At 40.6% G+C, this 12,307-nt stretch overlaps 1 protein-coding gene across 1 annotated transcript in view; it reads left to right on the top strand.

The window, feature by feature from the left end:
* unc5db (unc-5 netrin receptor Db) overlaps positions 1 to 12,307 on the top strand; it is a 246,866-nt gene that overhangs the window by 204,388 nt on the left and 30,171 nt on the right. The window contains exon 12 of the mRNA XM_008276956.1: positions 9,196 to 9,367. Coding sequence (XP_008275178.1) covers positions 9,196 to 9,367 — 172 coding nt within the window. The remainder of the gene's footprint in view (positions 1 to 9,195; positions 9,368 to 12,307) is intronic.

Raw genomic sequence — 12,307 nt, 5'->3', positions numbered from 1 at the left:
CTGCTTCCATTTATTTTCCTGTAAAACCAAAACTTTCCCCTCCTTTACTTACTTGACATTTTTTAGATAATGTATATTTCACAGCATTATTTCAATCAATAGCATGATAATGGAATACTCACTGCCTTGAATTACTGTTTTTTTTTAAAATTTATTTATTTATTTATTGACAGAAAAACATCAAATAAATAGATAAGTTGACAACAAAAAAATCCATTCGGTTTCACTTTGCTACTGAAAGATTCCATTTGGTTTCATCTATTTAGCATCAATTCACAACATAAGTCATTTCAAAGGACTTAGATCACACATAATCAGTGCAGGACCTTAAATTATTATATTATAGAGAGAAACCCAACAAAACCAAATGATTCGTTTTAGCAGCTTTTTAGCTACAGTGGGAAGAAAAAAAAACTTTAACAAGAAACAACCTCCAGCAGAATCAGGGAGTGCAACCATCTACCTTAGCTGGTTGGAAGGAGGGTAAAAGGGGGACAAAACAGGAGAGCAGAGAGAAAAACTGTATAAGCACCGGGGAGCTTGGTGAGGCCAGAAACATGCAGCTCCTGAGTCAGAGACACCTTCTGAGAGGACAAAGCTTAACCTACAGGAGGGAGAAGACACAAAGCTAGCGACATGCAATGGTGGTAAATAAATGTATGGAGAGTGAAGGGGATGTGAGGAGAAGTGCATTATGGGAAGTCCTGTAGCAGTCTGGGTTTCTCAGCATAACAAAGGGATGATTCAGGGTCACCTGAGCCTGCTTTAACTATACACTTTGTCAAAAAGGAAGGTAGATTGGTGAAATATATCTTAAAAATACATGCAGCTTGTATTGGTGTATTTTAGATAAATGTAGTTTAATTTACACTAGGTTTAGGCATCAAGAACTAGTTAAAAAGTTCATTTTTAGATTTTGATTTTGATTGTACTTATTGCTGCCTCACCAAATTTCTGTCATGCAAGCTGAAAAACAGCATTACGCTAACACCTAATGTAACACTACTGCGGTCTGTCTGAGCCATCATGCTATCTGAATGCATGTGTCTAACCATCTCCTAATGCATTTGACCTAAATCTAAATCATGAGCACCTGTGCTGGCTCGGTTGTTGCTGAGTTGTTTGAACAGCAGGTGAAAAAAACAAACTGTGAAACTGTCTTGTAACAATCACATTAATTTAGCAAATGCTGTAACTAAATGTTTTACAAGGACGGGATTAAACGCTGCTATTGTGACAGCAAAACAGCCAAAATAGTGTTTTATCTACCACTGTGTTTCTCTGTGGTAAGTATAATTTGACACATGAATGCAGGAGGACGCCCTGTGAAAGTCCAGTATTGAAAAGTTACTTAAGTTAAAAGCATTAACAGGAAAATGTACTTTGGTGTACAAAGTAAAAGTATTCAGAGCAGAAAACTGACTATAATCCAGTATAATATATAACATGATTAATACTACTCATGTTTTCATGTAAAAGCAGGATTTTCCTGCCATAGTAACTCAAGAGTCTAACTCAGTCCTTCTCAAATAGTGTGGGGGGGGGGAGAACAGTGTTAATTTTGTCAACAAAAACTCAAACGAAAACTTTTCGTTGACAACCCTAATTTGTGACGAGAATGTAAATTTAAGAAGTACTGACGCTCAGGAGAAACACTGGTCTAACTCAAGAATTACAAACAATACCCAATGCTACCTTAGATGGCATAAGAGGAGGAGACTATCTTACACGTCCTTGCACAGTGAACCACAAAAATCTCAGACCAATCCACAGATCAAACAGAACACGCATTGCTCTTGTATTTTTTGTGACTACTTAGGTTTTCATAATTTCTGGCAAATTTTGTCCTGATGATGACATGACAAGAAAAATCAAGGAGTCACCAAAGAGACACGATTCCTTCACAGTTATGCATTAATAATAATTATTAAATATAAATGTTAGTAATATTAACATTGGATTTGATTTGTTAGGTTTTGTATAACTTTGATTAAAGGTCACCAGCATATATAAAAGGAATGTGGGAAGTTGTTCAGCTTTCTTCTGTTAAATAAAGTGTTAAAATATAGCCTGAAGGGGTGCTGCTGTAGCTCTCCTGGTTGAGCTGGCGTCCCATGTACAGGGGCTATAGTCCCTGACGCTGAGGTCATGAGTTCGAATCCCGCTCATGGCCCTTTTCCGCAGGTCCCTCCCCCATTCTTCTCCCCCATTTTCCTGTCTGTTTTTTAACTGCACTCTCAAATACAGGCAAAAAGGCCCAAAAAATAATTTAAAAAACAACCTGAAACTGATAAATTCAAGCATAGCACTCAAATTAGTGACTTGTTTAAAGGTTTTATTTATAAATTTTGACGCACTATCACATACAGAATATGAACATATAAAGTTCATTTTTAAGGGATGCTGAATAAATGTGACATTGATATTCAGTATGGTCATCATGTTTTCCATTCTGCGCTGAAACAGGTACATGACTCAACAAACATCCGAACACACACACGTCTGTCCTTTACTGTCCTCATCAAAACCAGAACAGACATTGGAGGGTGAATAACTGCCTTTTAGATGTTCAGGTTCCTTGATGAGCTCGTTACAACAATGAGCTTGAATAGCTGGGTACATATAGTGCTTACATACTGAGAATAAAGTCTGTAGAAGGAGCCTATAAAACAGCCATAAGTTCTTCATACTGTTTGTGGCCAAAAAAAATAAATAAAAAAATAAGAGAACACATTTATATTCATACTGGATATGAATCAAGAATCACTGTCTGCTGTACAAGAGCAAGAAAAACACACAGTAATGCCTCAGCTTGGCAAAATGCACTGCTGTTTGTATGCCAGTTGTATAAGTGCTTCAAGCATTTATTGAACTTGTGCATTGATTTGACATTATTTTTAGTTATCTGAGTAGCACTCTCAGTGATAAGTGACCAAATAACACGGTGAGCTGTTTCAAGTGATTAGCCCTGTTGCTTACAATCATTTCCCCAGTCAAGTGCGTTGCAGCATACCGAGGTCCTGGGACTGGAGATGAAGTGGTATCAAAGTTAGTTGAATACTCATTAAAGTGGTATTATAAATCAAGGTTCAGTGCCTTGTGATTTTCATTTTTTTCAGAACAGATTGGTGATTAAAGTTATTGTTGATGTTTTACTGAGCCGTTCTTTCAATCAAGTGCCGTAACTCTGATGATGCTTGATTACTGAGGCTGTTTTGATAAATATCTTGCAGTGGAGACTTTGCAGTTGAAAGGATGATAAAAGCCGGCATGCTGAGACAACGTGTCTTTGCTGGGTATTGCAACGATTCGCAAAGCTTCACCTCTAGATGCCTGTTTGATTAATGTATCCATGCAGCACATAAGGTGTCTACATCAACTTAAAAATGGGCAAAAGCACAGTGGGACAAACAGGTGGGAGACTACAAGCAAATAAAGGTGAAGCTAATGGAGCGTGCTAATGTGTGCATTTATTAAGCCCGCCGTCTCTGCTCCCCGACCCAATCTGCCACTTTGCACGGCTCCCAGGGTCCCTGAGGAGTGAGTCATTGCTCACTTTAAATAATGCACCTCATCTAGGAGCTCAAGACGCTGCCGTATAGAGCCCTTCATCGTGATGACAAGTGGAATTGAGAAAAGAGACCGCTAGCCTCAGGCGCTTCTTTTAGGTTGCCGCCGGACTCTGGGGCCCGAGCTGCCGGCTACTTAAGGAGCACGTAATCTGCTCCTTGCCTACACTTTGCATTAAATGTGTGATCAGGCTCGCCGCTGTTGGCTCAGGGATCGAGAGCTCTCTCAGGACCAGTCGCAGAGGAGGGCTGCTGTTGACATAACAGAAATACCGACTGAGCTAAGAGACGTAGGAAAAGAGGCTGAGCCGGTTGTGCAATACGATGGTACCTGCAAACCCTGATAGCCAGAAAATATCAGTATATACACCCCAACCCAACCCTCCTCAGGTCGGAAGTTGAGGCAGTAATTGGGAAGCCTGGAGTGGATGTCAGCACCCAGAAAGAGCATTTACCGTGAAGGTGTTCCAAGAGACAGAAGCAGCTTTTAATTCAGATAAGCTATTATAATAGCCGAGGAGCTTATGTAACATGTCTCTTTATGAAAAGTTTGCAGGAGGTGGGGGCGAGTGTCAGAAGGAAAAAAAATAAAGTTGGAGTATCTTTTTGGAGGCTGCTGAGACAATTAAGACCATATGAATCATTGCATTGCAAGTAAACAATTGGTTATTGTCGGCTAATTCACAGGACATTTTAAAGGATGCTTTTATCCGGGGAGAGCGTGCACTTGTAGCATGACTACTCCCAGTGGGAAACCAACCCCCTAACCACTGTGGTGTTGATGGCAGGCTGTATCCAGCGAGCGGCTCAGCAACATGAGTCAAGTTTTAGTCTTTTATACAGAAAAGTAATGAGCAATCCCTGGCCTCAAGAGAATCAAACGAGCGAGAGAATGAGAAAGAAAAAGTAGTAGATGTGTAAGCATATGGAGTCAGCCTTTGATTAGCTGTTGAGGATTTGGCACAGTAAGATTCATGCAAGATGAAATGTCTTGTACATCCCTGCTTTGTTACATCCTGGAGCTTATTTTTGAAATCTTAACGACTATTTCCACGTGTTATGATAACTTAACTGATAAAATCTGAGAAGGCCAGGTTGCAAACAACGCTCTAAATTAGCCAAATTTCTGTGGCTTACCATTCTAACAAAAATAATGATCCAGACTTCACTGTAACACCCTCTGCAGCGGGCTCAGCTGTGGCCTATCAAAAATGCACGTGTGGACCTACATGCTCTCTTTGCAATTAGCTATTGCCAACATTTTGGGTATGCTCACTTCTGGTTTTGACAGGCTTTTAGGCTGAACATCACAAATTGCGCATATTGCTGTTTGAACTGAATGCAAATACCATCATGTTTTCTATTTAGCACTAAGCACAAAGTAGAGCTAACACAAATGGGAATGACAGCAATATGTTGGAATTAGATGATAAACCAAATTATTTACCATCAGTTCATCTTACAGGGTTCACAGCCTTCCATCCATCCATTGACTTTACCCTCCTTATCCTGTAGGGTCATAGGGGACTAAAGAACATTTCCCACCTGGCATCAGACAACACCACAAACATTTGTACCTCCAATTTCAGTCAGTCAATCAAGTAGATGTAGAGATTTTTTACTGAAGTAGTACGCATTTTGACGTGCTAATGGGTCTAGATTAAAAGGTTAAAGGTTACATGGCATTGCATGTTTAGAACTGAAGGTGGTACATATAGGTGTATACATGCTATACTGTAGGTTGTGAAAATAAACTCTATATAAAGATGGACAAACCCTCTGTGACATCACCCGTTAAAAACATGAAACTGGGTAAAGCACAAACAAGTGGAAAATGTTCACTCTCATAATTTTTTTTTTTTTTTCCCCGTTTGTATAACACTTTATAATTAGATAAAACAAACAGATTTTTCGCTCTTCTTTCTGCTTCCATTGGCACATGCCTGCAGCTTAAAAATGAAAGTCAAATAGTTGGAAACATGTTCCTTATTGTTGGGGAGCTCCAGGGATCTCTTAAGTTGGTTGAATGTAAACCAGAAATACTTAACAGAACACGGACAGACTTTTTAGACCCTGTGGTTCAGATTTGCCCTACTGTACTTGCTGTAGCTGAGTGCACTTACAGGTTTCCTCCTCATACACTGATTCAGACTAACCTGCCAACTTGTTTTTACCAACCAAGTCAGACAGGTTGCCTTGTTGGAATAACTGCAATGCAAGGAGGACAGAAATGAGCATGACCTTAAGGAAGCATCATGGTCTGGTTTAGAAGCCTGCAATGATTGTAGATGGTGCTTTATTAACAAAAAAAATTATCTCTGTCTAGGTGATGATTACTCTGGTTAATTGGGAGAATAACTTTAGATGTCAACAAATTTTCTGGTAGGGGATCTCAGGGGGTTGCAAGAAGGGTGTGGAGTTCATATGAAATTAAATCACAGTATATATTATGTTGAGGAACTGGGTATTCAACTGTAGGCACCTACTTCTACTTTTAGTGTTCATTCTGATAACAAACAGTGAACATCAGACTAAAGGGGGTTACAAGGTAAAAGCATTAAACCAGCAGCCAACAAACAACAAAGAAAACTAAGCCTTGCTATTTGACATGTTAATGACCCTCTGAAATAGCTGTCATGGGCTGATTTTTGCTGCTTGTAAAAGTTAGATGTCACTGCTCATGGTATTATGTATTCCCAACATCATATACATATGTGTGATATGACTCTCTCATTCCCAGTGCCACAAAAAGAAAAAATAAATAAATAAAATGTTTGAAGAGAGGTCATGGTCTGAAAACGTTGGGGAACCACTGCCCTAGTTGCATGTCATAGCCCTCTTGCCTTCCTTATGTTTCTGCATTTCCACTGCCTTTAACTCTACCACTGGGGAAAAAATGCTCCTTAAAACCTACAGGTTTTGCGATAAGTTCAATTACAGTACCTATGAAATGCATTCACTCTGCTTGGAATTGTTTCCCTTTTATCGCTTTTCAACTTTTAATCATGGTCATTTTTTTGGCCTTCTCTGGCAGGAATTTACAAAAAATACGCATCCATGTTAAAGTGAAAACAGATTTCTACAAAAGAGTTAATTAAACACATAAAATAGAAAAAAAGGGTTTTCATAAGTGTTCACTCCTTTAAAGTGACTCACCTAATTCAACACAGTTGCAGCCAGTTGGTGCTGAAAGACACACAGCTAGTGAAATGGAAAAAAATTGAATGCAGTAAGTGTGTCGTGTGATTGTAGCATAAAAGGCAGATGTATGTGGAAGGCCCTGTCACTGGTGAATCAGTACTTCTGGCTATAACTACACCATAAAGACAAAAGAACACGTAAAGCGACTCTGTGAGAAGGTTATTAAAAAGCATAGGTCAGGGTATGGTACAAGAAAATTTCCACACCGCTGAATATCCCTTGGAGTCCAGTTAAATTCATCATTAAGAAATGGAAGGAATATGGCACATGTGTAAATCTGCCGAGAGCAGACTGTCCTTAAAAAACTGAGAGTCAGTGCTCCTCTGAAAGTGTTACGAGCTTCAGTCGCTGAGTTGGGACTGTTAACACAACTGCTGCCTGCTCTTCACAAGTCGAAGTTCACCAGAAGGTACGTCGAAGACTCTAAAGTCAACTAGAAGAAGCTTCTGTGGTCTGACCAGACCAAAGTTGAGCTTTTTAGTTATTTGACTAGGTGCTATGTTTGGTGGACATCAAACACTGCAGAAACACAACATGTGCACCATGAAGCATGGTGGTGGCAGCATCATAATGTGGTGATGCTTGTCAGCACCAGGACGTGGAAGGCCTATGAAGGTAGAGGGTAAAATGAATGCCCCAACGCATAGGGAAATACTGGAGGACAACCTGATGCAGTCTGCAAGAGAAGTGTGACTTGAAGAAGATTTGTTTTCCAGCATAACAGCAACTTGAAGCTAGTAGCCAAAGCTATGCAGAAAGGCCTTAAAGACAACTGATACAACTTGTAACCTGACAGAGCAGTTTTACAAAGAAGAATGGGGTAAAATGCAGTCGTCTGTTGAGACTTATTTACACAGGCTCAGTGCTCTAATTGAGGTCAAAGGTGTATCTGCTAAATGCTGACTTGATGGGGTAAACACTTGTGCAATTACTTATTTTACATATTAAATTTTAATTAATTGAACTTATGTTGTTGAAATGAATTTCAATGTTGGATTGCAAAAACAGGGGAAAACTTCCAAGAGGGGGTGAGCAGTGTTTTTTTTTTTTTTTAAAGCACTGTACGACATATTCTACCAGCAGTTTGCATTTCACTCGGCCAGCGCAGGGCTAATCCAGGTGACACTGCTTTGCATTCACTTCAGCCAAGTTCAGCTTTTTTGCTGGAGGAACTGACTGTCTTGGGATCTTGCTGCGGTGGTTTCGCTAACGTGAATGACAGGACTTTCTTATAATATGTCTGACTCATAGAACACTAACTGAAAATGCTGTGAAAAAAATACAAATATAGGACCCAAGTGAAAACAAATATATTTAAATTCGACAGCAGATTGTGTTGATCCCATACTAATACATCGTTAGGCTTTCCACTTCAGTGCCGACCTGCCAGTTTAAAGTTATTATGTAGTGTGCTGCACATTAAAGCTGTTCCTTTGCACAAGGCCTCATTCAGGGTAGGAAATCTTAACAAATCAGCCCTCTCATATCTCTGGCCTGTGATGACTGATAGGAGCTTAGACTGCTTTGTTGAGGTTTTCTTCTCCGCTGTCATGATCCCGCCTGGCCTTTTTCTCTAAAATCCAACCGCTGCAGCTGCTGCCACCATCCAGTGGCAAGACCTGTTTGTTGTAAGCCGCTTTTAATGAGCACACTCCAACTCGCCGGCAAATCGCAGTGACTTTTTCACCTGTGCTGGAACTAATTCCAGCAGCTCAGCTGTGTAGCAATAACTTGAACTCAAGGAGCAACGGTCCACGACACTCGCACTCACAGGCAGTCAAACCTGAAACTACAAGCCCGCAGGCATGTTTTGTTTGCAACCCACCTCTTTTCATAAGCTCCTCTCATTAGTTTGTGTTTTTCCGTGCTGCAGCCCAGGCTCAAAGAAAGATGTTAAGCACATATAGACCCTCTAAGATAATAAATAGAAATTGTTAAATATGGAAAGCAATGCAAAGATCACAGTCTGGAGTTTTAGCAATGCTCACGGTGTTGCTGTGTTCAACACCAGGCACAATGTGACTGAGCTGTCTCACCGTCGTTTATAAGTGCAAGCGTATTTTTACCACAGAGAATGCATAATGCCTGTGAGATTCAAAGTAAGGACGTGATTAGAACACCTCAGTCTAACGCAAAGTCTGTTTCCAGCCTCGCAACACAGCATTTAATTGCATACATGCTTAAAGTGAGAAGACAGCTGTGCAGACAGCTCTTCCTTGCAGTAAAACATCCATTTATGATGCATCTTCAAGTGACCATCAAAAAAGCACAATTACAAAACGTCTAACAGAGTCATTCTGCTTACGTGTCTCCACTGTAAACAGTATCTGTTCTCTGCAGGACTGTAACTTCTTTTTATGTATCTTTTACGACATAATGCATTTACTATCTGTGTGTGCTTGTGTGTGTGTCACGCTGTGTTTAGTATCCAAACACTGGAAGGCTGTGAAATCCTCCTGGGCCCAGAGGTGACGTATGGACCTCCAGGCCTGGATCTCTTCTGCCCAGTTGCCATGACCATCGCCCACTGCGCTGAAATGGACGCTGAGAACTGGAACATCCAGCTCAAGAGGAAAACCCAGGACAACAAATGGGAGGTGAGAGCTGGAGGCCCAACACCTGCCAACAACAATACAGCCCATCACGATCTCAGCTTATGTGACGTGTAGCCCTCCTTTCCTAAATGGCTAGATTCCTTTTTTTTAGGTAAATGTCAGCAAGAATGCAGGTAAATCCAGCACATTTCAGGTTTTTAACCCTTTGTTTCCAGTACAAACTCTGATACACTTTAACCTGAGACCACAAATGTTACTGAAGTAAACACCTGATAAGATACCAAAGGGCAAAGAAATCAAAAATCTACATACTGTTGATCTCTTGCTGTGGCGTCACCAACATTGTCATCGTCAGTCAACATTGTTTAAGCCTGAAATCAGTTCGCTTGGTCTATACATACTGGTGGCTGAATCTTTGTTTTTTAAGTGAATTAGTATGTAAATTTGACCAGTTTCCACCCACCGACCACCTGTTAAACTTTAGAGGAGGCATACTAGTCACAGCCAGTCTAAGCAGGATCCGGCTCCATCATGGCCGTCAGACACGATCCACTGCTATTCCGATCAGCTCCATCTCTCGTGACTCTTTTCCCTGTAGCATTCTCATGCAGTGAAGCCAATTTTTGGGCAGAGAATTTCACGTCTCTAGAGCATGAGAGACTTACTCATGTAAATAAATGCCTACATTTACTGTCAGTTGGAGAAGTGCAAGGACATCCGTTCAACAAAGACAACACTGAAAGCCACGAAGCAAAAAGTTGTTTTCTAACTGATGCTCCACTTCTGACAGATGACAGAGGTAGAACACAAGACAGCCGGAGCTAAGAATTACATATACAGTGTGTCCACCATTATGTTCTGCTGTTTACGTGGTTAAAAATAGCATGTTTTTCAATGCAAATGCAGATGCAAGAGCGGAGTGTAAAGACATGGTGAGAAATGTCTTAATTGCGGGAGTAACAAAAGGAAAAAGTCAGATGACTAGCAGCATATCCGCACTCACATAATGTATATTCCTCATGAGGTCCATCTGTTTCTTAAGAAGCCATTAAAGCAAATGAAAATGTTGCAACCTGCACCTGGAAAATTAAATCATCATCTCATCAGTACTTTCCATTTTGTCACTGGATGTTTTGACCCTGTATTGTGTGAAAGTGGTTGGTTGTAGTGACCACCTTTACCTGTTCCTCTCAAGTGTACAGAGCAGTTTATGTAAGCAGGAGTTTAACCTTTCAGAGTTTGCAACTAGCTGGTGGAGCATCTATTAGATAAAGAGCCAGATGTGATTTTTTGCAGGTTTGTGGTGGAGACCAAAACTAGAGCAAAAAGAGTTGATGTCAAAATGTTGGCTTGCTTTCATCATTAGACGGAAAGATGACTCCAAATGCATGCTAACATTCTTCATCTACTGCTTGTTGTGTAAAGATGTTTGCCATCATCAGATCACAGCCGCCACTGCTGCTGCTTCAACCACCCACAAGCAAGACCTGTTTGTTGTAAGCTGCTTTTAATGACCAACTTACCAGCAAAGTCACAGTGACATTTTCACCTGGAAATAGTTCCTTCAACCTGGCTGTGTAGCAGTAGTTGAACTCAAAGAACAATAGTCGATGAAACTGTCACTCCAAGGGAGTCCAACCTCATTCATGAAGGGATCAGAAACTCAAAAATGAAAAGCGTTGTGTTTTATTTTGCTGGTGTGTAAATTCTTTGCTTAGTTTTTGCCATAGCAGCTTTACAAGATGACAACGTTTTACATCTTCACTTAGTGGTTGTTAAGCAGTTTTCATGTGTATGGATTACCTTTCAACTTTATTCATCGCACGATCTCTGCAACGATCAGCCAACATGGTGAGCTTCAATCAACAACATTCTCGAGACCTGTTTCAGCACCAAGATCAGTTTAATTGCCTGTGTTGATAATCTTAAGGGATCTTGTGTGCTGATGGGAGTGCTTTGAAATTTAAATCAGAATTTGGGTTTCAACTTTATTTCTGCAGGTTTTTTTTACACAGCTGTTGAATGTAGTGGAACTTGTTTGATAAGATTATTTTGCTTTAAATGTGTTATTCCATCTGTTTGCCAGAAAAACTGAGGATAACGTGTTTTCTCTCCATCAACAGTCCCTGTGGTTTGGCATCAAGATTGGTTAGGATTTATTTATTGGTTAATTGAGACGTATTTCAGTCACTAAGTATATGTTAGTGAGCTCTGTAAATGGGTTAAAGTTGATCCTTGACATTAGATGCCAAGGGTTGTTGACTCTGCTCCCTGTCTTCGTTCAGTGACCTTTACATATATGCTTTACATGGTAAAAGGTACAATTAGTCAGTGTGACGAATGACTGGTAAATTATGTATTATCCATAAATGACTGCTGGGGCTTTGTGGGAAAGCTGATTGATCCGGCCTTATGCTCTCCGTGGGTCCATAGGGTGACATAAGGCCACATGAAGCCGACACTGCTGGTCCGTCAGGAGGAAAATAAAGAAACAATTACAGCATGTAATGGCCAGGAAGAGGCATGGTTGCTGTCAGTCAGTCAGGCGACTGGCAGGGCCGTCAGCAGTGGGGGGATGGGGGTTACAACAGGAGGCGTCAGACAAGGCAAGTATCGATTAGTGGATCAGGAAAAGACATGGCACGGTGAATTTAGACGTGAAGCAATCAGGAGGAGAATCATGGAAGTAGTTTCCCGACCACAACTCTCCATTTTGCCTCCACCAACACGCTCAGCGAACACACCATCGACTCTTGAGGACAACCGAGTGTTTCGGCTCTCACCCGTTATTTTGCATTTCTTGTTAGCTTCGCTCTGATGCTTTGCAACAGGACACATTGTATTTCTCCAGCTTTTTATGTTTATGTGTTTCCATTCCAACAGTGTCAGCCTTTTCTTCCTTTTTTTTCTCTCTCCCTCTAGTAAAGAAGATTGTTTTTTTACTGGTCTGGATGAAGTCCCGAGAGCTTAATCCCAAACCCA

This window comes from Stegastes partitus, unplaced genomic scaffold (genome assembly GCF_000690725.1).
Source record: "Stegastes partitus isolate 25-593 unplaced genomic scaffold, Stegastes_partitus-1.0.2 Scaffold84, whole genome shotgun sequence".
Classification (NCBI taxonomy): Eukaryota; Metazoa; Chordata; class Actinopteri; family Pomacentridae; genus Stegastes; species Stegastes partitus.
This window is presented reverse-complemented; position numbering and strand designations above follow the sequence as displayed.